General features: G+C 56.9%; 3 protein-coding genes and 1 long non-coding RNA gene across 5 annotated transcripts; 1 reads left to right on the top strand and 3 right to left on the bottom strand.

The window, feature by feature from the left end:
- Positions 1–1,088: 1,088 nt before the first annotated feature.
- Positions 1,089–1,978, top strand: LOC118731190. Its single transcript, XR_004991824.1, has 2 exons — positions 1,089–1,381; positions 1,487–1,978. It is a non-coding gene; the product is annotated as an uncharacterized LOC118731190 (long non-coding RNA).
- Positions 1,489–5,606, bottom strand: CUNH19orf67 (chromosome unknown C19orf67 homolog). Its single transcript, XM_036459529.2, has 6 exons — positions 3,866–5,606; positions 3,064–3,208; positions 2,844–2,944; positions 2,574–2,759; positions 2,096–2,230; positions 1,489–1,663 (listed from the first exon to the last, which is right to left on the bottom strand). Exons 1-6 carry the CDS (start codon positions 4,201–4,203, stop codon positions 1,489–1,491), a joined length of 1,080 nt encoding a protein of 359 aa, XP_036315422.1. The 5' UTR covers positions 4,204–5,606.
- Positions 5,607–6,302: 696 nt separating this feature from the next.
- On the bottom strand, positions 6,303–9,137 carry SAMD1 (sterile alpha motif domain containing 1). 2 transcript variants are annotated; one of them, XM_045589300.1, is made up of 5 exons: positions 8,091–9,137; positions 7,538–7,679; positions 7,197–7,293; positions 6,988–7,099; positions 6,303–6,893 (listed from the first exon to the last, which is right to left on the bottom strand). In XM_045589300.1, the coding sequence occupies exons 1-5, from the start codon at positions 9,042–9,044 to the stop codon at positions 6,735–6,737; spliced, it is 1,464 nt and encodes a 487-aa protein (XP_045445256.1). In that variant the 5' UTR covers positions 9,045–9,137; the 3' UTR covers positions 6,303–6,734. The 2 variants fall into 2 exon arrangements, with proteins under 2 accessions (XP_045445256.1, XP_036315419.1); XM_036459526.2 differs by having other exon boundaries at positions 7,385–7,679; positions 8,091–9,134.
- A 1,397-nt stretch (positions 9,138–10,534) lies between these two features.
- On the bottom strand, positions 10,535–27,004 carry PRKACA (protein kinase cAMP-activated catalytic subunit alpha). The gene is made up of 10 exons (XM_036459531.2): positions 26,791–27,004; positions 19,353–19,414; positions 18,787–18,915; positions 17,281–17,379; positions 16,307–16,389; positions 15,190–15,316; positions 15,000–15,095; positions 14,777–14,899; positions 12,927–13,091; positions 10,535–11,800 (listed from the first exon to the last, which is right to left on the bottom strand). Exons 1-10 carry the CDS (start codon positions 26,834–26,836, stop codon positions 11,675–11,677), a joined length of 1,056 nt encoding a protein of 351 aa, XP_036315424.1. The 5' UTR covers positions 26,837–27,004; the 3' UTR covers positions 10,535–11,674.
- Between the last annotated feature and the right edge of the window lie 101 nt (positions 27,005–27,105).

The following is a 27,105-nucleotide window of genomic DNA, read 5'->3' as shown; positions in this document are numbered from 1 at the left end:
ATGTGGCTACTATAAAATTTGAAATCACACATGACTCACACTATATATTTCTATTGAACCAGGCTAGTCTATAGAGTTCGGCAGCTGGGAGAAATCTCACAGGAGCTTTTAGTATTAGGGAGCTTCAGAACCCCTTTGAATTCATTCGGACCTGGGCTGTGGATTAAAACATCCTTGATAAAGCTAGCCCAGGAGGATTAGAATGGACAGTAACCTGCTGGGGTATAACCACCAAGTTACCCACCCCCTATGTCCCAATAAAAGAAAATTCACACACACACAAATACAATTTTTAAAAAATCCTTGATACAATCAGAAATTGTCACCAAAAAAAGCCCCATTCCCCCCAAAACGAGGGTTTTGGTGTCCAATCCTGATTCACTTCACCCCTCCTGTCCGTTTGTGTCATCTGTGCAGTGGGGCTTATAAATACAATGTGCCAGGGACTATTAGGTAAGCGAGTGCCTTGCTCAAAGCATCAGAGCAGGACTTGAGGTCTCTCCTCTGAAAATGCGGGGGCGGAGGGGGCCCGAAGGCATTTTTTAAAGGGCGTGACCTGCAGCTGAGTGGCACACGGCCAGGAACGGCACCCCTCCCCTCGCCGGGGATCAGCTGCGATGACAAGAACCCAGCTCCGGTCCAGGCTCCGCTACTTGGCCCGCTGTAGCTTTGACCAGGTGAGTCCAACCGTCTCAGCCTGGGGTTCCCCTCCAGCCCAAGGTTGGGGGAGGCTTGGGAGATCCAAAAGTTGTAGTTCTTTGTGGCTCTCCCACCTCCCCTGCGCCCGGGACAGACCGCGGGGCACAGCTACCTACCCGGTCCGGGACCCCAAAGCTACAGGATCTCATCTTGGCTATTAGGAAACTAATTGAGAGCTCTTATCCTGGGGCACATCTGGAAAGAAGGTGTTTCACGTTTCAAAGAAATCACTTCCGGGTCAAAGTAGGCAAGTGGGCGTGACCCCGTGGGGGTCCCTTCTCATACTTACAATACATACCCGCACCCTCACCCCCCCCCCCCCCCGACCCCAACGGGCGTAGAGTTTCCCGGCGGCCCGAAAGTTGCGGTTTTTCTGGGTTCCGGTTGTTGACAAGCACCGCTACTTCCCTCTTTGCTGCACGTACGCCTCTGCGCATGCCCAGAGCTCGGGTCCGCCAGTCCGCGGAACACGGTTTTGTTACCAAAAAACTACATTTCCCAGAAGTCGGCGCGAGCAGGCGGGGCTTCACCGCCGGAGAGGAGGGGAGCGGCGCTCGAGTGGACTCTGAGTTTGTGACCTCTTTCTTTTATTTAAACACAAAAATGGTGTATCCGCACGCAGGATCGCGCGGCCGGGGCAGACCTGGTGCGGATGGACCAGCGCGGCCCGGCCCCTTAAAAGGTGAGGCCGAGCGGCCGCCCTTGGGGAACGAGTGAGCCCCTCCCTTTCCCTGCCCCTCTCCTGGAGTTCGGAACTGTCAAAGCTTCAGCTCCTGCCCGTCCCCAGGTTCAGGAGCCCGGTGTGTCCCACGCTGTGGGCCCGGCCGCGCTCGGGGGCCGGGCCGGGCCTGCCTGGCCGGTGAGGATTTGCACCAGCAGGTCGGTGGCTAGCATGTGAGATGGCTCCTCGAAGCCGATGGTCAGCAGCTGCTGGTAATCTCCGGACGGCTGCGGGCACAAAATCCTGGGGGCCCAGGACAGACAGGGCTGGACGTGAGCGCCCTCTGCTTTTCGAGAGCCTCTCCCCTTGGGTGAGAGGCTGGGACTGAAAGAGGCTTTGTCTCAGCTGGTGGGGGAAGTGGTTTCCTTGTGGATGAGAAACCTAGAGGGCACTAGTTCTGGGAGACTGAACTATGCATCCCCCATTTGACCAATCATCTAGCTGCTGTGTGCCCTTGGGCAGGTAACCCCTCTGGGCACCTGTTTCCTTCTTTGTAAAAATGGGCTGTAGTAGTATCGACCTAAATGGGTTTCACATAAAGCAGTTTTCAGAACATAATAAAATGCTATCATTATTACCAAGGGAAACAATGCTGGGGGAGGTAGAAGGTCGTTGGTGGGGTTCTGCCCCTCCCCGCAGCGCCCATGCCCACCTTGCCACGGCCCTAGCTCCTACCAGGAATAAAGGTCATCCTCAGCTGGTCCTAGGGGCACCCACCGGCCGATGGACCACAGCTTCTGAATCTGGGGACAAGAATTGGCCGGACTCTTGCCTGTGTCTTCCCAGGTATCTCGATAGCACAGGAAGTAGCTGGGAGGGGAAGAGGCAGCAGTTACGAGTGAGCAGTTTCCTAGCTTCTTCAGCGGAGGGCTTTAATTTTGGAGATGAGGTAGAAACTGGTCGGAAGTCGCCTTCCAGTTCTCAGATAGGGATGTGACATAATACTGAGGCCTTTTCTCTCTGCCAGACTACTTTTAAGATGAGGACTTTTATTTTGATTGGGGGATGAGTTTTTTTAAAAGGCACGGATGGCCTTTCAGAGGTCCTCGGTTTCCTGTTTGACTTTCCACACCTCAGTGGTGGTGGTTCAGAGGCCCATACTGTCATTCTCCGTAGAGGGGGTGGGGACTTTGGTTCTGGTAAGGGGACTCACTAATCCACATGGGAATCTCGCCCCCGGCTGCTGGGGTCCTGGGTAGTTTCCAGGTTCCAGCGCATCTTCTTGTAGAGGTAGCGGGGGAAGCGGCTGGTGGTGTAGGCCGCAGGGGCACAGTATCTGAAGATGGACACCTCGTGGGAAGGGCTGATGGAGAACTTCCCACAGAAGAAACAGGAGATGCTGGGAAGAGATGGGAGGAGAGTGGGGAAGGAGGTGGTGCCCCAGACCCTTCCTCCTACCAATCCCAGTCTCCCACCCCGTTACCTTAGGGGGTCTGTCTCTTCCAGTTCCACAAACCCAAAGGATGCATACATGAGCACCAGCTGTTCCAGGCGCAGGGTCAGCTGTTGGGAGATCTCCAACAGCTACATGGAGGAGGAGGCATCATGAGATTAGCTGGCCTGCCAGGAGCACCTGCCCCTCCCCCACCCCGCTCGAGGCCCGAGGGGTGAGGAAAGGGGTCCAGGGACCTGCCCCCACACACCCCCTTTCGAACCAGCTCCTGCAGGGCTCCGAAGATGGGAGGCACACTCCTTGCAGCGGCCTCCAGGTACAGGAAGTAGGGCTCACACATCTTTAAGAAGGTGGGCATGGCCTTTGCCAGCTGTTCCTTCTGAACGCGGTCCCTGCTGAAGGGAGAAGAAGGCCTTTGCTTAGAATCTCTTATCACCCCTCAGGTCCCCCATTCTACCCACCCACCCACCCACCCCCTCCACTTTATCCCTGGTCTGGACCTCCGGCACACCCTCCCCACCCCCACCTCCCACCCCCACTCCAGGTCCTTCTTCGTCAGAGCATCTTCCAGGACAACCCTACCTCACAGCTATTGGGAACACCTGGCAAGATGCTGACACCCGAGTCCCATGACTTATTTTTTTGCAGCCTCCCAGAATCAGTCCCTTTTTCCTTGGGCTGGAATCACCTTCTCCCTTTTGGTCTCAAACTGGTAGCCAGCAGGCCAAATCTGGCTCAGACGGGTTTTGTTTAGGCTGCCCAGGGTCCAACACCTAACCCTTCAGTTAAAAACCGAAAAAGAAGAAAAAAAAAAGTCCTAGAGATTTGGCAAACTGGTGCCCACTCTATAGCAGGTACTCCCTAACCCCAAATAGTACACAGCCCTCACCACGCTTCCCAATTAGATTCCTCATCAGCTAACTTCATTCATTGCCTCTAGCTCCTAATGCTTTTACGTTTGCAACTCTGGTGTGTTCCACCTGCCTATCCAGTCAGCTCTCCTCTCCGTGTCTCCTTCCGTGCGGGGACCCTGGGACTCTGTCCAGCACTACCTGTAGAGCAAGTAGCTTTGGAAGTCATCCGCCTTCTTGAGCAGGTAGCGGAGTTGTTCCGTGATGGGGCTAAACAAGGTGTCCAGGGGTAGGCGAGGAGGTGTGGGCCCCGGTCCCGGGGCCAAAGGCTCCGGCGAAGGCGTGGAAGGGGAGGCCTTGGGCAGTTGCCCCTGGGCATCCTCCGGTTCCACCTGGGCTGGGTCCCCAGGCCGGCCAGAGGACGCCGACCACGCGGGGCCTCCGCAGGGTAGAGCCTCAGATTCCAAATCATCCTGTGGCAGCGTTTCCCCAGCGCCGCCGGGGAGGATCGGCCCCACGAACCACTGCTCCGTAGCCATTGTGGGGCCGGAGGAAGGGATCTGGGACCTTTAAGTCTACAGCGCCCCGGTTGGCCACGGGTTCGACCCCGCCTGGGAGCCTCTGATTCGCCCCGGATGGATGAGAGCGCAGCACCGGCCACCCCACTCCTGCCTCGACCGCTCTGCGGGCGGCGGAGCACCGCGCGGAGCTCACCTCGTTTGAATTTCAACACGTAGGAGGGCGCGCCGCTGGGGTCCGCTGGGGCGCGCGCTCCGGCATCCCACCAACGGAGGTGGGGTGGGGGCGACCTGGGCCGGCACTGGGAAGATTCTGTCTTTGGGGTGCGGTCTGGAGGCCACCGCCTTTCTCTTGGAGGCAGTTTCCTAGTGTGTGTGTCTGTCTGTCTGTCTGTCTGCAGCGCATCCAAGCCCTGGGGCGCAGGGATATAAAGGAAGACACCTGCTCCCACCCACAGCGCCTCTGACTTCAGGTCTGAATCTATATTTTAAAAGCTAAGGGAGTGCCCAGCGGCCGGTGATTGAGCATGGATCTCTGAACCCCAAAAGGTCACCCATTCAGGGGACATGTCCGGGTTTCCAATGTGACCCCAGGAGGTGTGTGCAGGAGGCAGCAGATCCACGTTTCTACTATCCCTGTCCCTCTTCTCTCCAGAGTCAATAAAAGGGTAAAACAAAAACAAAACTAATGGGAGTTGTCCTGACTGGCTGCTTAATGGTTAGAGCCTGAGCCCTTGAAAGGGTCCAGGTTTGATTCCAAGTCAAGGGCTTGTACCTGTGTTGCAGGTTCCATCCAGCCCTGGTTGGGGCACTTGGGGGAGGCAACCAATCAAGTGTCTCTCACATCTACGTTTCTCACTCTCTTTCTGCCCCACCTCCCTCCTTTCCACTCTCAAAAAACAAAGAAAAAATCCACCTGTGAGGGTTAACATAATTAAACTGGTGCAGTTGAGAGAAACTGCATTAGAACTTAGAGGGACTATCTCATTCGATAACCCAACCCCTTGTTCCTTTTATGGAGAGAGAACCTTGTAGCTTGGAGGTCCTGCCACGGACCCTGAACGGACCCGCTTCCAATAGTTCTGTGTAGCTTGCAAGGCTGCCAGACGTATTCATACGAAGCCAAATGCTTTAATTATACTTAAACCCTGGGTAAAGTGCTCACAGGTGTTGGATCCCACCCTGTGTGACCTTGAGCAAGTGTCTTCACCTATCTGCAAAGTGATTTTACAAACTCTGCTTCATGGGGTTGCAGAGAGAACCATCAAGAAACTGAAGCTGCCGGCTGGGGTAGCTCAGTGCCTGAGCTTCAACCCATAAACCAGGTCATGGTTGGGTTCCCAGTCAGGGCACCTGCCTGAGTTACAACTGATCCTCAGCAGGAGGCATGCAAGAGGCAGCCAACAGGCGATTCTCATCATTGATGTTTCAATCTCTCCCTCTCCCTTCCTCTCTGAAATAAAAACCTATTTTTAAAAAATTCCCTAAAAAAACACAAGTCGACCGAAACCGGTTTGGCTCAGTGGATAGTGTCGGCCTGCGGACTGAGGGGTCCCGGGTTCGATTCTGGTCAAGGGCATGTGCCTTGGTTGCGGGCACATCCCTGGTGGGGGGTGTGCAGGAGGCAGCTGGTCAATGTTTCTCTCTCATCGATGTTTCTAGCTCTCTATCCCTCTCCTTTCCTCTCTGGAAAAAAAAAAAATCAATAAAATATATATATATTTTTTAAAAGTCGTGTTAACGGCTAGTCACTCAACAAACATTTAAGCACGTATTATTATAGCACCGTTCTGGGCATGGGGAGATGATAGAACTGAGCAAACATCCTTGTCCTTCTGGAGCGATCACTCTTATAGTCGCCACAAGGCAGCCCGTTCACTGCCCGTCGCCCTTTAAGAGCAATTCAGCGCTAACCCGGCTCTCCCAACACCTGCTTCCCCAACTCCATGGACAAAATGGGACTCCTGGCCTTTTTTTTTTTTTTTTTTTTCTCTTTTCTTTTCCTTTTTTTTTTAAAACTTTATTTAAAAAATCTTCGGTGCAATATTAAAAAGCAATACAGCCAGCTGGAGCGACGACCAACAGAAAGAGTAGGGAAGACCCAATGATCTCACCCTACCCAGGGGATGGAGGCTGAGGGTAGACCAAGGAGGGGCCTGGTTGGTGGGGGGGGGGGAGGGGAAGAGGGGGAAAGAAAGGCCACCCATCAAAATGAACAGGCAGAACAAATCATTATATAGGAGGAAACATCTGGCTGATCCATGGGGGATACGAAGCCCCCATTTCTTCTTTTTTTAAATGTCCTAGGTTGGGGGTGGCAGTGGGGGTGAGCAGGCCTGTCCCACCCCACACTCCTCCATCAGGAAGTCGGGGATGTGCTCGATGCCAGATGTGTGTGTTGGGGGGACACTGGGAAGAGGTGAGTAGGGAAGGGTGCTCCTCCCTGGAATCTGTTATGAGGGCTGAGAGTGTCCCTAGTCCAACCCTGGACTCCAGGGGGCTTGGGTAAGACGGGGCTAAGAAAGGGTCAGGGCAGGGGTGAGACCGGACATTCAGCCTAGGAGGCCATCAGGGTCATCATCCTCAAAGTGGCCTTGCTGGAGCACCTTGATGTGGTGCTCGTAGATCTTCAGGGCTGGGCCAAGGCGGATGGACAGGCCGGTTAGCACATCTGTCCGCTGCATGAGCAGGAGAGACTTGCCGTCTATTTCCTGGGCGGGACAGAGAGAGACAGAGCACAGGGTCAGAGCAGACCCCCACTGCCGCCCTGGGACAGAGGAGAGAAACGGAGGGTGGAGAACTCACCTGTTCTTGGAAAGCTGTGGCCTGTTCTGGGAAGCCAGCCTCGGTGAAATATTCCACCACGTCCATCACTGTCCATTCTACGGGGTCAGCTGGCTTCTCTTTGCGCCCAGAACTGCAACGGAAAAGGGGGAACCAGGGAACAGGGGTGTTACTCCGGTTGTTACACCCCCCTGGGCCACCACCCTCTTGTCTCAAACACCCCAACTTACGGACAGCCAAAGGGGGTTCCATCGGCCACAGGCAGGGCTGGTTTTCCTGGGGGCAAAGGCACGGGGGATGGGGAGTCTGGCCCAGTGGCAGCAGAGGCTGGAAAAGAAAAAGCATCGCCAGTGAGGTTGTCTTGGGGCTTAGTTCTTCCCCACAGGGCTCCCTCTCCCCCACCCAGAGGGATCCTTACCTGATCCCCCTTCCTTATTCATGGCTGCCATAGAGAACACCTGGCGGGTGCCACTGCCGGGCGCTGGTGCCCGCCCTTCATCCTGGCCCTGGTGAGGTCCGCAAGGTGTCCACTCCTTGACCCTCTCCTTGGCACTCTGAGGGCCCCTCTCACCATTAAGCTGGTGATGCTGGGCCCCTGCAGGACGGTCACCCTCGGGGACCTCGGAGCCCTCAGACACATTGTCTTCATCATCTTCATCTTCGTCATCCTCTTCCTCCTCTTCCTTCTCGAGCAGTCGCTCTTCTCCACCTCTCTGGTGCCAAGGGGAGAGGCGTGCAAAGTTAGCAGCTGTTCTGGCCACGGGCCCAGTCTCTGGGATCCAGGACTGAGCGGTGTACCTAACGGCCACTTTTAATATCCACACGGACTAACTTCTACACATCTGCTCCGTGCCAAGCTCCGTGCCCATAAAGCCCCCGGGAACCAAATCTCATTACACTCGCTCCACCCCAAGAGGTCGCTACTGCTGTTAAGTTTTACACCGGAGGAAACTGAGGCTCGGAAAGATGAAGCCCCTTACCAAGGCTGCTTGCTACACGCAGAATCTGACAGGGAAGCCGCACAAAGCCCGAACGGCCCGGTTCCTCCCGGGACTCGCACCCCCAACACCAAGTTCACCGGCACCTGCCCACCGCGCGGCGCCTTCCGTCCCCGGCGCGCTCACCTTGCTCCGCGACGCGCGGGCGCTGGCAGCCGTCGGCGCTCGTCCAGGCCTATCCCCGCGGGGCGGCGCGAGCGCTCCGAGGCGGGTGCGCTCCAGGCGGCCTCGCGCCGCCGCCTCCTCCTCCAGCAGCCCCTGCGCTCGGCCCCGGGTCAGGCGGCCGCCGGCTCCGCCGCTGCCCCCGAGGTAGCGCACGACTTCCCGCAGGCTCACGGGCCGCGCAGGGCCGCTGGCCCGCGCCGCGCCCCCCTCCGGCGGCTGCTGTGGCTGCGGCTGCGGCGGCGGCTGCTGCTGCTGCTGTGGCGGCGCCGGCGGCTGTGGCGGCGGCGGCAGTGGCGGCTCCCGGGCGGCGACGGCAGGAGGGGGGGCGCGCCGCGGGCCGGTCGGAGGCGCCACTGGCAGCGGAGCGGCGGGCGCGGGCGGCGGCGCGGCCAGGGGCGCGGCCCGCTGCGCGCGGGGGCCTGGCTGCGCGGGGCCGGACGAGGGGGGCGCTGTGGTGGCGGCGGCCGCGGCTGCCGCGCGGGGCGCCCGGGCTGGGGCGGCGGCAGCGACGGGCGCGGGCGGCGGCGGCGGGGCGGGCGTGGGCGGCGGCGCGGCGGCCGGGCCCCCGCGAGGGGCGCGCGGCGGGGCCGGCGGGGTGGCTCCGCGCCGGGGCGGCTGGACGCGCGCCGCGTTGCGGTACGAAATGCTCCCCTTGTAGCTGACCCGGAGGACGGCGCGCTGCTGGATCAGTTTCTCGAGCTCGGCGCGCGTGCGCTCCGGCTCCGGGCCGTGCCGCCGCCGCACCATCCGGCAGATGCGCTCCAGGTCCGGCCGCGCCTTGCGCGAGCGCAGCGAGTCGATGGTGTCCAGGATCCACTCTTGGTAGTGCGGGGAGACAGCGGACGACGAGGTAGCAGCCGCTGTGGTGGCGGCCGCCGCCGTCTCCGGCGGGGGTAGGGCCGGGGGCCCCGCCATACCTCCCGCCCGGCCCGGCTGCACCGTGCGCGCTGCCTCCCTCCCAGCGCGGCGCCCCCCTCCCGGGCTCCCCTCCCTCCGCCGCTGCCCGCCTCCTCCTCCCCCCCCCCGGGGGGGCGCAGCGCCTCGGCGGAGCGGCGGCGGCGCTGCTGGTTCTTTGCAAAAAAAAAAAAAAAAAAAAAAAAAAGCGAGCGAGCGAGAGAGAGAAAGCGAGAGAGAGAGAGAGAGAAAACAGTGAGAGAGAAAGAAAAGAGAGAGAAAAAATATATGCACACACTCGCTCGCACGCACGCACACACACAGACCCGCTTCTGCTGGGCGCGCGCGGGGCCGGGGATGCGAGGGAGGAGGGGAGCGCAGCCGGCCCCTCCCCGCCGCCGCCGCCGCCGCCGCCGCCGCACGCGCGCCCTGCGCCCGGGACACTCCGGCCCCCCTTCCTTCCCCCCTCCCCCCCGCCGCCCGCCTTCCTCCCTCCCACCCCCACGCGCCCGCTTTTAAGGTGGAGCCCGGGCCCCCCGCCCGCCCCCTGTACCCTGCGCTCTGGCTCACTCCGACCCCCCCTTACAACTCCCGCGCGCTTTTTAAGGAGGCGCCGCGGAGTTGGCGCCGGGGCGGGGGCGGGGGAAGCGGCGGGCGGCGGGGGGGGAGGGGAGGGCCAGGGGGAGGGGAGAGGGGGCGGGCGGGGCGGACGGGCGGCGCTCGGCCGCCCTCCAGCCATTGGGCGCGGGACCCAGACGTCCCCGGCGCCCAGCCCCCATCTCCACGCCTCCGAGGCGCGCTCCGCTCTCGGGACCGCACTTACCGGGAACTCGCCGCTCGTCGGCCGGGCCGCCGCGCTCGCCGGGCGCGCAGGAACCTCCGCGCCGCCGCCGCTCCGGCGGCCCCAGGGCGCGCCTGGCCTCGCGCAGAGAAGGCGGGGAGGGGGGGCGCGCTCCGCCACCCCCACCCTTGGCCGCCCCCAACCAGGCCCCCGCGACTCTTCCCCACTCCAGAGCTCGGCTTCCCAGCCTGCTGGCCCCAGAGTCTCCTTGGAACTCCCTCTCGGCCCCGGACTGTATGCCGAGGGGGCGCGACGCAGACTTGGGGAACCCCGAATTCAGGGTGATAGCGCAACTTGCCACCCCCTTTTCCTGCGGGGCCTGGGGGCGAGTGGCGGAAGTCAGCTAAACCCAGTTTTACCGGGACTCCAGGCCAGGTCCTCACCAGCCTGGACCCTAGGGTGCAAAATCGCCTTCCCATCCTCCCGGGGTGTGTGTGTGTGTGTGTATGGGGTGGGAGGGGGCGGTTGACCAAATTCGGGAATACCAGGGACACTTTTTTTTAAACAAAACTTTATTGGTAATAGTTTTCAAATATGTTTACAACAGCACACTGTTCAAGAGGAAGTCTCATCCTTCCCAGCACACAGATTGCATCACCCCTGCGCCCACCCGTGGCCCCATCCCAAGCCTGAGAGCTCCTCCTGGGATGGGGAGAAGTTCTGAGAGAGAGGGGCAGATTTGAGGTTGAATAGGGGCTCCCAACTTTTCTATTAAGAGAGAAAAAAAGCACAAATGGGGTAGGAGGCGGTAGCTGACAGCTAAGCAGAGGAGCGCCCAGGATTGGTGAGGGGAGGGCTGTTGGGTGAATAAAACAGAGCCCCTCCCTAGCAACTCTGGGCTTAACGGGGGTCCACAGAGGGGAAAGGGGGGGAGCTCGGCCTCCTTCTGCCAGGGTTGCCTTCCCAACTGAGCTGAGAAAAGGCTGGGCATTAAAATCTAGCTAAGAATAAAATTTAGGAGTTTGGGGGAGTGCTGTGGGGAGGAAAGACCCTGGGCTTGGGGCTCCCCCTCTATCTTTTGGGGGGACAACTCCTCTTTGGCAGGGAGAGGGGCAGCTGCTTTGTCTGGGTCCCAAAGCCCAAGGGTGAAGGAAGGTGTGTGGGGGCAGAAGGGGGGAGCTGTTTGGAGGTTTCCTAAAGGGGCTGAGACCTTCCCAGGCTTGGCAGGGTAGGAGGGAGTAGCAGCTAGGGGGAGAGGGTGGAACCCCCAGCCCTTTCCGTTACAAGTCCGTCTGCTTCCCAGCCTGGTTAAAATGGATTTGGGGGGGGGGGGGATGGGAGGCACTGGTGGAACTTAAATAAGTTTGCAAGTTGTCTTTTAAAAAATTCTAGCAAGTAGCCCACTGCACGTCACTAAAATCTCTCCTCCCCAGGCCAGATTGCTTTGCAGGGAAGGCTGGCCATCCTTTTATTCTCCCTTAGCAAGTTTGCTGGTGGTCTGGTGAGGGAGGCGGGGAGGGAAGGGGGTTGGAGTTAAGATTGGGCCCCTCTTTCCACACCCTGTCCCTGGACACACTAGTAAGACCTGGTCTGACTAGGCCTGAGATACTCGTTTAGAACAAGCCGAAGTGGGCTGGGGTGGAAGAAGGCAAAAAGCGTTAGGGAGGGCGGGAGGGTGAAGGGGAGGAGGGAGAGCAGCTGGTATTCCTGTCCCTCTGAATGTCGGCTTCCTGCTCCCCGACCCTGGAGGGTGGGGTGGGGGTGAAATTAGATGTAAGGAACTCTGGGGCCCTCTGGCTGTTCAATCCAACCCTCCCACCCACCCCCCACAAAAAAAAGAAAGAAAACCCTGGGGGGCACAGGCACACCCCTAAAAATCAGAAAACTCCTTTGCACACTTCTCATTGATGGAGACTCGGATTTCTTCCTCTTCGTAGTCATCAAAATTACTCGTGTCCCCAGGGCCTTTAAACTTTGGTATGAAGGGAGCTTCCACCTGGAAAGGGTCAAGAGTTACCCGACCTCAGCGGTCAGCATCATCCTCGTTAAGACAATAAACACGAAGGGCCTAACATTCGTGACTGGGACTCGGGCCAGAGCCTAGCATCCGGGTGTGAGCTCACCTTCACAAACGCAAGAATCTTAGTACAGTGGACCCTCAGTTTCTCCAAAGTCTCCCATCCAGAAGGAAAACTCGCTCCTCAACCTGACAACCCTTTCCTGCTGACACCTGTGTGATCAGTCACGCATCTCTCAGGTGACAAAGGAAAGAATGCGCGAATATGAGTCAGTTGACTGCTGTTAAAATCTCAGGATATTGTGCTGTGAATATTTTCGTGGGTTTTTTTTTTTTTTCCTTTTGTTGCTGCTTATAATGATTGTTAAATTTTCATCTTTTTATTGTACACTTCCTTTCTATTAAATTTTCATTTGTATTCCATGTCATTTTTATTCTTAAAAGTGTTTGTTTATAGGTTAAACAAAATAGATATGTAGTACTGTATGTAAAAAAGTTAAGCCGAAACCGGTTTGGTTCAGTGGATAGAGCGTCAGCCTGCGGACTGGAGGGTCCCAGGTTCGATTCCAGTCAAGGGCTTGTACCTTGTTTGGAGGCACATCCCCAGTAGGGGGTGGGCAAGAGGCAGCTGATCGATGATTCTCTCTCATCGATGTTTCTAACTCTCTATCCCTCTCTCTTCCTCTCTGTAAAAAAATCAATAAAATATATATTTTTTAAAAAGTTAAAACAAGGAATCATTTGGGGGTCTGGATGGATTAATTCAATTGACATTCTTTCTAATGGGAAAAAAATTATTCAGTTTTCGAACAGCATTCCAGAACGAATAAAGTTCGAGAACTGAGGTTCCACTGTATAGACAACTCACCAGTGGGGAAGTGACTTTCCAGACGGGGCTGTCTCTTGCTCAAGTTCAGCGTGGCCAAGTGGCCCTGTAATCCCATTTTAAGGCCCCCACTGCTCTACACTGCCCCAGCTAGAAGGACCTAGGGCCGTGGCCTATTTTCAAATTCTTCCTCCCTCTCCATCTCCATTGGCGGCCCTCCCTGGCTCTTGGCCTGCCCCCAAAGCCCTCCGCATACTCGGGGAGAGGGGGGACACCCACCTTCCTCTGGTAGATGGCAATCCAGTCAGTCGTGGCGAACCACTTGTGGTTCTTGATGTCATTGACCCCGTTCTTGAGGTTCCCAAAGCGCTTGGTAAGGTCCACCTGAAGGAGGTTCCGCAGCAGGTCCTTCAAATCAGAGCTGAAGTGGGATGGGAACCGCACCTGGGGTAGGAGTTGGGGGACACACACACACAGGGTGGGAAACCGGCCTGGAGCTTGGGGACCCCAAAATTCCGCATTCACCATCCAACGGTCCTTTGGGGCACTTGTGTGTCGGAATCCCCTTAAAACAGTTCATCAGGCCTGGTGGAGTTCCTGATTTCAGAAGGTCTGGGTTGGGGCACGGGAGTCGGCATTTCCAGCTAGTCCCCTGGTTATGCTGATGGTGCTGGAGAGGGGGCCACTTTAAGATCTGGTGCTCCACGTTACGTGTAATGATGGTCCCATGTTAGAGAAGAAGAAACAGGCCTGGAAGGGTTAAACAGCTTGCCCAAGGTCACACGGAAGAGAGGGACAGCTTGGTTCTATCTTGGGGCTGTCAGACTCCAGAACTTGCCATTTTAGCCATAATTTTCTAAGGCAGCTCTGCTTACGCCTTGGGACTTCAGAAATATCCACGTTTGAGAGAAACAATTGTTTTTCTGGCTCTTCCATTCTTTAAGGCTCAGTTCAAACCTTAGAGAAACTCAGCACCCACGGCCTCATATGCAACTATTCACTGGATTTATAGCCTCAAGATCAGATTTCCAGCACTGCTCTCCCTCTTACAGGCTGCGACCTTGGCCATGGCCTTTGACCTCTCTGGGCCTGTGCCTGCCTCTCCAGCACGGGGCAGATATCCCAGGGTTGCATGAGGGAGATAATGCTGCTGAGGGTGCGTGGGAACTGTGAAATGCTACAAAAAAGGGAGTTATGCTCTTCTCCTCTTCCCCCTCGGCACATTCTATGGCTGCTTCTTTGTTTCCCACTTCGGGCCTTTCTCTCGGCAATTTCCATTGTGCCCGGTGGCAGACACCTCATCTTTCCCTGTTTTGGGACCCCACTTTGCGGCGGGTGATTTCTCTCCACCTCCCTGAGAAGCAGCTGGCTGGCTCCTCCGTTCTCAGGTGGGTAAGGTGAGGCTCAGAGAGGGAAAGCCACTTGCCTGAGGTTTCAAAGCCAAGGGGTGGAAGAACTTGGACCTGGAGACGGGTCAGCCCACCTGGGCCGACCTGGGAGTTACTTCCACCAGTTCCTGGTCTGGGTGGAGGGATGGCTGGTCCTCCCAGACAGGAGAGTGAGCTAAAGACAAAAGTGGGGTCCCCAGCCTCTCTCGAGCCCTTGGATCTCAGGCCAAACATAGCCCCTCCACTCCATGCCTCAGCTTCCTCAGTCCCTCGGAGTGCTGGGTAGGATGGAGTGGGTGCAGGCGGTGCTGAATGCACTCTGTAGATGTTAACTCTAACAGTCCTCTTACCTTCACCCTCTGCGTCAGGAATTCTGCATTTGAAAAGGGAGGGATGGGCCATACACCCCAAATGACTGCCCAGTGGGGTCTGGGAACCAAATACATTAGCTTTCCCGCTGCGGATCTTGTGAAAAGTCACAGGAGGGGGATAATTAGGGACAAGTAGTGCCTCACCTAGGGTAGTGCAGATGAGGCTTGAGGTTTTAGAAGCCCTTGGGAGGTTGGCTCTATGGGCCCAGGAGTAGCCAGTGAGGTTGTGTGGGGTGTTGACTCAGTTAGCATGGCTGATACACCCAGTGTTGCTGCCTGGCCTGACTTAATGAACTTCTAGATTGTTCTTACGACGACGGTGGGTGGGGAAGGGTGTATCCTGAGTAGAACCCCTACATCCAGGCCTCACCTTCCCAGAAACAATCTTCTCGTAGATCTGAATGGGCTGGTCAGCGAAGAAGGGGGGGTAGCCAGCAGCCATCTCGTAGATGAGAACCCCCAGGGCCCACCAGTCCACGGCCTTGTTGTAGCCCTGAGGTGGAAAGGGGGTGCAGGATGAGGGAAGAAGGGAGAAGAAGGGGCACGGGCGGAGTGGGCCTCAGGGACAGCGGGAGGGGCGGGGAGACGCCTACTTTGCTTAGGATGATCTCGGGGGCCAGGTACTCGGGGGTCCCGCACAAGGTCCAGGTGCGGCCTTTCACACGCTTGGCAAAACCAAAGTCTGTCACCTGTGGGCACGAGAGTGGGGCTGGTCAAGAGCGAGGGGGAGAGGGTCCAGGCCATGGACACCCGGGGCTGTCCGCTGCCTGGCCCGGTGGGTACCTGAATGTAGCCCTGCTGGTCGATGAGAAGGTTCTCTGGCTTCAGGTCCCGGTAGATGAGATCGAGCGAGTGCAGGTACTCGAAGGTCAGGACGATCTGGGCAGCGTAGAAGCGGGCGTGGGGCTCGCTGGCAGGGACCAGTGGAGAGGGGAGGAGTGAGTGTGGTGGCCACACTCACCCAGCATGACTCACCCGCCCCCAAATGGTCTATCGGGTGAGCCTCCGGCCCAGCAATCCGGGATGTGTAAGAGGAGAAGCCTTCTTCATATAGAGCTCCACACAGGAAAGAGCCCAGCTGTCAATCAACTGAGCAATGGTGTCACAGAAGATGCTCACCACCATCAGGACACACGAATATGCTCAAAACCATGGCTAAGTCTCAAAACAATTATGTGAAGAGAAGAAAAGGACAAAAGAATATGAACTGTGTGATGCCATTTATATCGAGTCCAAACCTAGACCGAACAGATTCTATGGTGTTTAATGCCTTTTCCAGGGTGGTGATCTGCTGAGAAAGGCATTAGAGGGAATTTTCTGGGGGGATGAAATACTCAATACGGTGTTTTGGGTTGTGGTTAAACAAATGTATGCAACTGTCAAAACACTGACCTGTGCATCTTATTGTATGTAAAGTGCATAGCTATCTGAATAAACAAAACAGTGGCATACATTTAAAAACTGCATAAAACCATACCACTGCTCAATGATTGAGCGTCAACCCATGAACCAAGAGGTCACCAGTTCGATTCCTGGTCAGGACACATGCCCAGGTTGCAGGCTCCATCCCAGACGGGGGGCATGTAAGAGGCAGCCGATAGATGTTTCTGTCTCATTGCTGTTTCTATCTCTCTATCCTTCTCCCTTCCTCTCTCTAAAGTCAATAAAGACATATTAAAGAAAACAAAAACCTACACAAAATCGCCAACTTAAATGGTGATACCCATTACTGTTAGTTTTGTTTCATGGTGGTTGGTTGAGACATTACAGATTCCTCAGCTCAAGGGGAAGGAGAACCCACAGGGACCTGGAGAGGCTTCCTCCATGTGCCCAATGGCTTGGACTTGTGACATTGCCTGCGGACACCCCAGGCCTGATGGGCTGGGGACAGTCTGCTCACCTGAACCTTCCGATCCGCCGCAGGTGTGAGAACATTTCCCCGCCGGGCACGTACTCCATGACCATGTACAAATTCGAGTTATCCTGTGGAGAGCAGCAGCTGATCAGGGCCCTGCTCCCCAAGCCCTGGGCTCCGCACAAAGGCCTGGTGCCCTCGACCAGCAGGAGTTTGGAAACAGGTGACACCACCAGTCTAGGCTCCAATATGAGGCACATGCCAAGCACCAGGCACTGCACTCACTGAGCTACCTATCTCATTTGCCTCTGTGCATGAGGAAAAAGGGACAACTATTATCCTGCTTATGGGTGGCGGGGGGAGGGGGGGGGAAGAGGGGGGAGGGTGGTGAAAGGGAGGGCTGGCTACAGGTGCCTGAGCTGGAGAGGGGACTTCACAGTCTGTGATGGTCCTGAGCAAGGCTCTTGGGCTACAGTTTTTTGTTTTGTTTTGTTTTTGTTTTTATCACAAAATGGAACCAGGATAGGCTACAGAATCTGTGCCCCACCCCCTGCCAAAAAAAAGTGTGTCTCCTTACTAAAACAATGACTATGAATTTCAAGATGCAGCAGGAGAACATGACACCAAGCACAAGGCTCAAAGTCCGGCTTAGGATGGCACCCAAAACAGCTCACACAGGGTGCTCATGATGTGTGTGGAACTGTCATGGAAACCTGAGGATGAGGAAACTGAGCCTCAAGTGAAGGCCCTCGCCAGGGTCCCACGGGAAAGGGGGTGCCAAGCTGGGATTTGAACCCAGGCCACGTGTTAGGTTTTTATAAACAAAGCGGTGATTTTGAGGGATGTCATCCAGGTCGAGTGACATGACCACACAAGGTCATCAAGTCGACAGACCTAGGAGCTGAACTTGAGTGTAACAGCATCCCAGGCTGATCCTCCTTTCCTCATCACTGATCGTCCCAAGCCTCCAGCATGGCTTCCCTCTCTGCTCCCTCTGTTCCCCGGTAGTTGGGACCCACCTTGAAGGAAAACTCAAGCTTGACGAGGAACGGAAAGTTGACAGCCTGCAGGATGCGCTTCTCATTCAGGGTGTGCTCGATCTGTTTCAGCTTCACCACCTAGGAGCAGGAGGGGTGCGGAGAGGAGGAGGTGTGAGAGGGCCCGCGCCCCCAGGCTGGTTTCTGTGAGGGTGTGCGGCCTGTGGAACACTGGTTGGGCTGCTGAGGACACAATAAGGAGGCTGAGGCTGCCTGTCTCCACGCGGAGTCACCGGGCTTTTCGGCGCAGAGGGATCAGAGCTGTGACGGGGGAAGCCCAGGGCTTGTGGATGCCCAGATGAGGCGCGAGGTCAAGTCTGGGGTGGGGGTAGTCAGAGAAGGCTTCTTGGAGGAAGGGGCAGCAGCGCTGACCACGGAAAGACAAGCAAGAGTCGTGCTAAGGGAGTAGGGGGTTTACAAAAAACGTCTCTGCATGTAGAGCACTCTCACACGCATGCCCAAACCCCAAGCTAACTTCTCCCCGGCCCTCAGCTACCTCCAGCAGGCCCTTCGAGCACAGCGCCTGAAGCCCGGAGGGGTGTGTGCTGTGAACACACAGGCTTGGAAGCCCAGCGAGGGGCGATGACTTGTCTAAGGTCACAGGCCAGCTGGTGTGTCCCACACGGGCAGCCCGGCTGTCCAGCCAGCTCTCAATCCCTGTCCGGGGCCTTTTTGCTTTGCTCACAGCTGTTTCCTTTGAGTCTATACCCACACTACCCAATACCATCCACACAAGCCATATATGGCTGCTGAGCGCTTTAATGTGGCTGGGAGACTGGGGAACTGAGTTTAGAGTGATAAATATCTACAGTGAAAAATTCAAAAACTGCCACTTGACACAGTTACTAGGTATCTTTTAAGTCTGTCTGCAATAACTTGGGCTATGCCAATCTGCTTTTTCAACTTCTCTACTTTTTTATCTTTCCTTTAAAAATTTAACATCATGATGGAGATATGCTGTAAGTGTAATATGCATCCTGGAATTCAAAGACATGCTATGAAAAAAATGTAAAATGCCTCATTAATGATATTTTACATTGGTTACATACATTGAGATTATAATGTAAATATACTGGCTTAATTACAACATATTATTAAAATGCATCCCACCTGTTTCTTCTAGTTAATGGGGCTTCTAGAAAACTTAAAAATCACACGTGGCTTATATGACATTTCTCCTGGGCAGCAGTGCTTCAGAGCAATGCCTGGCATGATGAGGGTGTCAAAACTGTTCACAGAAAGCCGGTCTGGGTAAACGGCACCTCCCCCAGGGAGACCTCCGGCTACCGGGAACACAGGCTCGGTGTCTGAGCCGTTCCCAGCGCCTGATTTCCCCCGGTGTTTGGCCGGGAGGGGAACTGCATGTGCCCTTGTGGCCTTCAGGTCTGGCACATGATGGGGGCTCAAGAAGCAGCCGGTGAGCGGATGGATGGGAAGAGCACTCCGGGTGGCAGGTGAAACCTGGCCGCCGGGCAGAGAGGAGCTCACCTTTTGTTTGTCCAGGATCTTCATGGCGAAGTGGTTCCCAGTCTCCTTGTGTTTCACCAGCATCACCCGCCCGAAGGAGCCTGTGCCGAGGGTCTTGATCCGTTCAAACTGATCCAAATTGGCTGTGTTCTGTGGATGGAGAGGTTGAGAGAGTCAGGGACCCTCTTCCCTGTGGCCTGCTGGGCCAAGATCTGGGGCATCCTATCTTCCACCAGCAGAGGGGGCCCTGGGGAACAGGGAGAGTGATGGGGTGAGAACAGGGGGCAGAAAAGATGGCGGCGAGCACATTCCTACAGGCGAGTGGCAGAGGCCGGATCTGGCCCTGGCCTGGGGCCCAGGAGCTGCTGGCAGCTGTGTGGGGGGCAGGGGCCACCAGTTGTAGGAGGTGGTAGGATGAGGGAGCCTGGCAGTGGGCAGCCAGGTGCCTCTATCTAGGAGCCTCCGAGGGTGTCCAGGCATCCTCCACAGGGTCCTAAATCCTAGCCATGACACAGGGGTGAAGCTGGGAGACGGAGGCTATTAGCTCACCCCTCTGTACATAGCATGTGTGTGTGGGGGAGGCTTACCTGATCAGGACTTTCCCATTTTTTAAGGAAATCTTCTTTGGCTTTGGCTAAGAACTCTTTCACTGGAAGGAAGAGAAAGGAGAGTTAGCTGGACACCCCCATCTCACCGGGGCAGGCCCAGGGCGTTCCTGGGAGATGCCCATTTGTGGAAAGTGGGGTGCAGCTGTTTTAATCAGTCTGATCTTTTTTCCCACCAGGGCCTTTGGGTGCCCCGGCTGAGTCTGAGGGCAGCTTGGGAGGGGCCTGATCTGGGCTGGGGCCTGGGTCCCCTCTACTACAGAGAGGTGGGATCCAGCCTCAGTTCTCCAAAATGGGGTTCACTCTCAGGGGGGACAGAGGGCAGTACCCAGGCCAGCCCACCCCCACTTGTCCCAGTTCTGACCGGCATTCCAGGGAGGGCCAGGGAGGACGCCAGCCGAAGTATTTATAGCCTCAGGATTTGGCTGTTCCTCAGGCCCCTTCTCTGGGGAGGCCGGTCGGGGGGTGGAAGCCTCTGGGGCTCGAGTAGCAAGCGCCCTTGGGGGGCTCAGCTGTTGCCCTGCTCCTGCCTTTGCCAATTCAGGGGCCTTGGCTCCAGAGCTGGTTCAAGGGAGGCCTTGCTCGATGCTGGCTCCCCAGAGGCCCCTTAGCACCCCAAGAATATCACCACGCAGCGAATACTGAAGGCTTCCCAGCGGGCTGACCCTGGGCCTGCTGTTTTGTCTCCACTATCAAACCTGGTTACTCACTACGTTTCCTTTTATTCTTCTCCCCATTTAACACTAGGAAACTGGGGCTTCAAAAGAGTCATTCTCGCCAACGCCGTGAGGCAGCCCAGCAAATCATTAAGGGCCAGGACTCTGGAAGTGAGGTTAAGTTCAGAACCCAGCCCGGTTCTGCTAAACTGTGTGACCTTAGGCAACTGATCTTACCTCTCTGGGCCTCAGTTTTCCTCATCTGTAAAACGGAGATAATAATAGTAATGACCTGGTACAGTAGTTGTGAGGATTGAATGAGTTAATCTAGGGCAATGGGGTTGGACAGTGACCTGTATGAGATTCATTACATATAACTGTTGATTATTAATTTTGCTTTCAAGTATTTTTTATAATTAAGGTATAAAATACAGAGGATGCTTCGAGCACTCAAATCTAAAATGTGTGGCCTGACAGATTTGTACATGACAGACCTGTCCTAGAGACTGCCCCCAGGGTCAAGCATTTTATTGTGCCAGCTCTGAGCTAAATACTTTCTATACTTAAGTCCTACCCCGACGGCTCAGAGTTGCTATTACCTGACTGGGCCTTAGGTTGCCTGCCAGACCCCAGTGCTCAGGAAATTAACTGCTTCCCTCCCGGCAGGTCAGAGTGCACTAGGGTGGTCCACTGACAGACCTGTCCTCGGCCTCTGATGTTCCTGAGGCTCAAGGTGCCGCCCTGAGGGGTCTGCACTCTTGTACTTTGGCCTTGCCCGTCATTTGTGTGTCCCACCCACATGCCCCAGGAGTCCCACCCAGCCTCGGTAGCCACCACTCCCCCATTATTCTCCAGGCTCTCCCTCAGCATTCGGAGAGAAGGACCTCCAGGGGGCTGCAGGAGTAGCCGATGGAGAAGAGATCGCTGGCCGGAGAAGCCTTACACAGAATGACCGGGCAGAGTGAGGGAAGGCAAGGGATGGTCAGGAGTTCTAGGCTGGTGCCTGGCTGGGCCACCAACTGTCTGAGAGACCTCTCTGGATCTGGGGACAGCACCACAGCCAATGCTTACACTGGCAGGATCTTTTCTGACACACACTGCCTCCTCGGACACCTCCAATGCACACACTGATTTCTGAACGAAGGTGGGGGAGATGGTACCCTTTGGCAACTCTACCTTCACCCACCCAGGAAGGCAGAGAGAAGCGGGCTTGTGAGGAATCTAGAATGCCCGGTCCCACCTCTCCTTTCGCTCTCAGCCCTCCCTAAAATTGCCATGTCCTGCTTTTCTGACTTGGGTACCCCACCGAGAGGCTCCACAGGGTGCCTTGGTCCTGGCACAGCCCTTCTCTGTGCCCTCTGGTGCCACTGGCTTGCCGATTTGGGGACGGGGGAGGGGTAGTGCCAGGAGGAACAGGCAGATAAAGAGGAGTAATGGTAGGTAGGGGTATCCCCAGCCAGGAGCCCCTGTACTCACCTCTGCTTCCTGCCTCCTCCAGCAGAGGGTGCAATGGGGGTGGAGTGGGATGGGGTGATCTGGGGCCCGCCTGCCCCTGCCCAGGGAGACTCAGGGTGCTGGCTGAGGCTTAGGTGCCCAGAGGGCACGGTGCAGGTAGCTCAGGAGACGAATGGTCAGGTGGGCCCAGAGGAACAGCTGTAGCCATAGCTGGAAGGTGGTCTCTGAGTCCCCACCCTGGTCGGTGCCTGAACCCAGATTCATCCCAGGCTACCCGGGAACCAGGGAAACCAGGAGCATACGGAGCTTCTGAGCTGGTTTCCTTGGGAGGGCCTTGGGGAACGCTGGAGGAGGAGCTGGTTGCTAGGGAAGCACTTAAAGGTACCTGCTCCTGGCTAAGGCCTTCCTTGGCAGGAGGCAGTGGGAAGATTCTCTCTGGATGTCCCTCCTGGCTGGCCTTCCTGCCCCGGGTGTGGGGCACTACAGCGGACTTCCCATTCTAGGGACTTCACTGCTCCCAGGATGCCAGACCCTGCCTGCCTTCCCCAGGTGGGCGGACCGCCCGGAGGATGGTACCTCATGTGCCCAGGGCAGTGGAGAAGGAGTTAAGGGCTTAGGCCCAGGCAGCAGCCGGGGGCTCCTTGGGGGCCAGAGAGGCCCCAGGGCTCCATTAATGAGCAGGAAGAGCAGCTGAAGATAAAGACTGGAGGGTTGGGTGTATTTGAGGAGGAGGGAAGGGGGTGTAAGAGCCACCCTATCACCTCTCCAAATCCTGGAGCCCCAAGAGAAATGGGTACCCCAGGCTTCCCCTGGTCCCTCCGCAGGGGCAGAGAGTGGAATGGCATCCGGGGATGTCCTTGGGCCCTGTCAGACCTTGCCCTGTGCTTGGCTCTGCTCTAGGCCATGAAAGCCCACACCGGAAACAAAGGCTAAACCCAGCGGCGGGGGAGGGGGAGGCTGCCGTGACCATCTTCCTCCTTTCCAGATCCCAGGAGAAGTGGGTGGCCAGCGGCAGCTTGTCCCCGAGTGCCCGGCACCCGGGGCCCTTCAGACGGCTGGCCGTGGCAGAGGAGGGAGACCCGGGGGGCGGCAGACTTGTGAAATGCCTTCCAAGGGAGTAGGGGGTGAAGGAGGGTAGGGTGGGCCCTGCAGCCTCCATCCTAGTCTGGATTCGATTTGGGCTCGTAAAGAGAACCCCAGACACCCTTCAAAACACCCAGGCCTACCGCAGGAAGCAGGAGCCCAGGCTCAGACCGCCCAGACAAATCTCCGTCCCCTCTGGCCACCAAAACCTGGCTGCCCTGGGAATTCTGGGGCAGGGACGCCAAATCGGGGCTGGGACCCCTGCTCCGGGCATTCCTCCAGTCTGAGCTGGACCCCAACACGGACTACTCCACCCCCATTCCGAAATGGACCTCTGTTCTGGACTGAGTGATCCCCTCGTCTGAGCTGGACCCCAACACTAGGCAGGACCACTGCACAGTCTGATGGCTCCCCATTCTGTACTGGGCCATCTGACCTGGCCTCCATCTTAACATCCCCCCATTCTGACCTGGACTCCATCACTGAGCTGGACCAACCGCCATTCTGAGTTGAACCCCAATACTGGGCGAGTCTATCCCATTGCCCTGCTCTGAGCTGGGCCCCTGCTCTGGGTAGACCACACTCCCTTGTCTAACAGGGCTATCAATCCCCCTGCTGTCCTCCAGGCCCCCAGCCCAGGGCTGTAAGGGAGGGGGTTCCAGGGCCAACCAGGCGTCCACAGCCTTCTCCTCTCTGCCTGCTCCCCAAACCCTACTGCAGCCCCTCTCTGACTCCAGGGGCAGGGTGCCCGGCGAGTTGCTATAGCGACAGGGTTTAGTCTCACCATCGTTGATGTTGGAAGCCATCACTCAGTCTTCCTCTCAGGGCACCGGAACTATGGTGGCTGAGAAGGCTCAAGAGACCTGCTGCACCAGCTTGGCTGCCCATTCCTAGATACCTGCCTATAGGGGGAGCCAGGGAGCTGTGTGTGCGTGTTGGGGGGGAGGGGGCAGGAGGAGGAACCACACCTGGGCCAGTACCGGCAGGGGAGGGGTAGAGAGGACCCTCAAGTTTCTGTAGACCAGATTGGGTTAAGGCAAAGAGCTACTTTGGCAAGACCTTCTTAGGCACCCGTACAACTGCCAATACACAGTTGTTTGACCCTCTTGTACTTCCGTAGGATGTTAGAAGGCAGCAATTCTTCCCGTTCAGGAACTTCGTGGGGGCACTTTTCACTCTCAGAGCCTGGATCTGATATTCCCCAGGGCCTGGAATGCGTGGGTATGGGTTCCCTCTCACCAGCCCTCCCTCTCCCCCCATGGGCCAGCTCCCAGGGGTGCTTCAGGCCAGTGCCAGCCAAGGCCTGAGCCCCACTTGGCTGCCTATCCTGCGAGCCTCTTGGGGCCACTGCTCTCTGTCTTTCTCCAGCTCGCTCAGAGCTGGGCGCTATGTTTTTTCTCTGCCCTTAGCCGGGCGCTAGGTTTTTTCTCTCTCTGCCCTCTTAAGTATCTTGTCCAGGCCCCTAACAATGGCTTTGGCATCTTTGGGTACAGATTGCCCCTACCCCACCCCATCCAGCCCACTCCAGGGCTTGCTGTAGGTAGATCCCTGCTCTCTTGGGAGCAGGCTGACATTATCATGCCCTGGCACCAAGGGGGCTGCAGGATGCCTAAGGAGTGCCTACTAAGGCTTGGGCATTCTCCTTACCCCAGTATGGCTGGCGGCTGGCAGATGAAATCCAGGTGCCCCCTGCAGGCTGGCCTGGCTACTGCCCCTAACTCCCACCCTCCCCCAGCCTAGCTACAAGAGGGCCAATTTTGACTAACTCCATCCTTTCAGAGTCAGAGTTCCAAGCAAAGCGGGGTTTCCTTCCTTATCCTATTTCTTTCTCTGAGAATCTCTGCGAGTCTCTGGAAGGAAGTACAGCTTATAGCATTTCCCAATGTCTGACACGGGTCCCCTGGCAGGGCATGAAACGATTTTAGGGGTGTTTCGCTATTCTAGTCACACTGTATTTCAATGGGTAGCAGGAAAGAATATAACTGGCACAGTAATCTCATCATTTCATTTATATTACTGCTTTTAGAATGGATCAAAGTTTATGCCTGAACGTAAAAGTAAGTCAACATTTTCATTATTTTAAAATTAAGAAAATGTAAGTGAATAGAATAAAAATCCGGGAGGTAATTTGAGGATGTCCAGGTTAGGAAATTCTGGGGTCCTGGGAGTTGGCTGGTAGACAGATCTAAACGGGAATCCTGCCTCTGTGACCTCATCTAAGTCAAACTCAGAGTCACTTAGAAAATTCAGAAAACAGCCTGTTCTGAAAACCACTCGAGTGGACAGATCTATGGGAACCATTGAGCTGGGCATATCCTAGATACCCAGTAAATAGCGGCCCTGTCTCACTGCGATGGCCCGTTCCTGGATGCCCGCCCTGCGCTCTGAGAGAATTAGTGGTTCCTTCCGGAGCCTCTGATCCTTTTCCCCGTACAGCTCTCCCACCCCTCCCTCCCCCCACACACTGCATGTGTTTGATATCCCTTGAAAGTTTTCCAGGACTAGGTCATCTCCCCAACTTTCAACCCAGCCGCTGCAATATATAGCTGCCTGCTTCTACCTTCTACCTCCCAGGCCTCACCTGCTGGGGGCCAGCCCCTCCCTGGGTGCCCAGTCCCCTCCAGGCTCATGCCCAGATTTTTTTTTTTGGTCACTACCCACCTGCTCCTCTGTCATCAAGTGCTCAGCTACAGGCACTTGCCACCATATCCCCCGCCCATCGGGGACATGTCAGTCCTCCCCACGGCTGCTCAGCAACTCAGTTCTGCCATGTGAACATGAAAGTTCCTTGGTTTTCCTAGCAGGTCTTTCTGGAAGGGGGGAGTCAGGGCAGCCAGACACTGGGGTTTGAGGCCAGAAACTGGGAAAGGCATATTTGGACGAGGCCTTGCTTTTCAGCTCTGACTATTTCTGGGTAACGGGAAGTGGATCCTAGCGGAGATCCAGCTTTAGGCCTGGAATGATGACAATCTACCAACTGGAGGAACTGAGGAAGGGGGACTGAGAACCATTGCTGAAAGCAGATACAGAATCTCTTTCTGTGCTTGGCTGTAACAGGCCAACACATTTTGTAGGGTGAGCTTCTTTCTGGCTGAACCCTGCAATGATCAGAATCTGCCCCTTGGCAAAGCGAGTCATTAGATGTCACCCGTTACTCTCTCCGACGGCCACCCCCTGAGTCCCCTTCCTCACCATCCCAGCCCAGGCTGAATGAGCCCTGTTAAACTCAGGCACGCTTCACCCCCCACTTTTCATCCCGAGCCAGGAGCGGGTGAAGAAGCCCAGGGGACTGGGTGAATGACGGAACCTCAGTTGTGAAACGACCATTTCTTATGGGGGGGGCCCCTCTAAGGAGCCCAGAGCTCACCACCCAGCAGGAGATGGGGAATAGGCTCTGCTGCCATCTCCTAACCCCAGCCGGGGAGGGGGGAAGAAACAAACCCAGCAAGGCCGACTCAAACTTGGCTTTGAACACACTGAGGCAGTCCTCTAGGTTCATACACAGTCTGCTACCCCAGCCAGGGACAGACACTTGGGAGGAGAGAACACAAGCAGAGAAGCAGAGTGACGGGATGAGAGAGGGGCAGAGGGACCCAGAATGATCCTGCCCCCCATGCCAAGTGGCACAGAAGGGAAAAACAATGCTGGAGGTGGCTCTGGGAAAAGCTCGAGTGGGCACGGTGTGTTTGGGGGGGGGGGGGGGCTCTGGTAAGGTGAAGAAGGAAAGGGCAAGAGAAAGATGGCGGGGGCTGGAGGAGGGAGGGGTGTGGTCACCAAGTGGCCAAAGTCCCTACGGGATGGAGGCAGACCCCACAGCACTCCCAAGACTGGCAGAAGCCTGGGTTAGGGTCTGGTTGGTGAGGCCCATCAATGGGAGAGGTGAGTGAGGAAGTGAGGGTATTAGAATATGGGGAGAGGGTCCAGGAAAATAAGGAATGGGGTAGCGACAGGGCCCCATGTGGGGCCCCAGCGGTCATGCGTGCCATGGTTGGCAGTGACAGCTGGGGGGGGGGGGGCGCCGTTTTTGCAGTGGAGGGCGGCCTTTAGCAAAGGGGCCCCTGCGAGAGGGCTTCTGCGGGCCCTGGGCCCTAACCTTGGGCAGGCAGGGGGAGGGGGCGCTGGGAGTAAGCAAAAAGAAATGGGGGGGGGGAGGGGCCAGGCGGTGATGCACAAGGCGGGGGCTGACAGCGTGGGTCCGGAATTGAGGTCATGGCCTGGGCACTCACCACTCTCCTGCTCGCTGCCCTTCTTGGCGGCGGCGGCGTTGCCCATCGCGGCGGCGGCGGCGGCGGCGGCGGCCGGGGCCGGACCCGGAGCTGCGGCGCGGCGGGTGCTGGCGGCGGCCGGCGGCCCCGGAGCGCGCTGGGCGGCGGCGGCGGCGGCGGCCCCTTGGGTTGCTGCGCTGGCTGCGGCGCCGCGACCCCCGCCAAGCCCCTGATTCCCGCGTCTCCCCGCGCCCGCCCGCCCGGGAACCTCAGCCCAAGTCCGCTGCTACTGTCTGTCTGTGACGCTCCCGCAGCCTGCGCTCATTGGCCCAGGCC

Source organism: Pipistrellus kuhlii, unplaced genomic scaffold (assembly GCF_014108245.1).
Source record: "Pipistrellus kuhlii isolate mPipKuh1 unplaced genomic scaffold, mPipKuh1.p scaffold_m20_p_30, whole genome shotgun sequence".
In the NCBI taxonomy this organism is placed as follows: domain Eukaryota; kingdom Metazoa; phylum Chordata; class Mammalia; order Chiroptera; family Vespertilionidae; genus Pipistrellus; species Pipistrellus kuhlii.
This window is presented reverse-complemented; position numbering and strand designations above follow the sequence as displayed.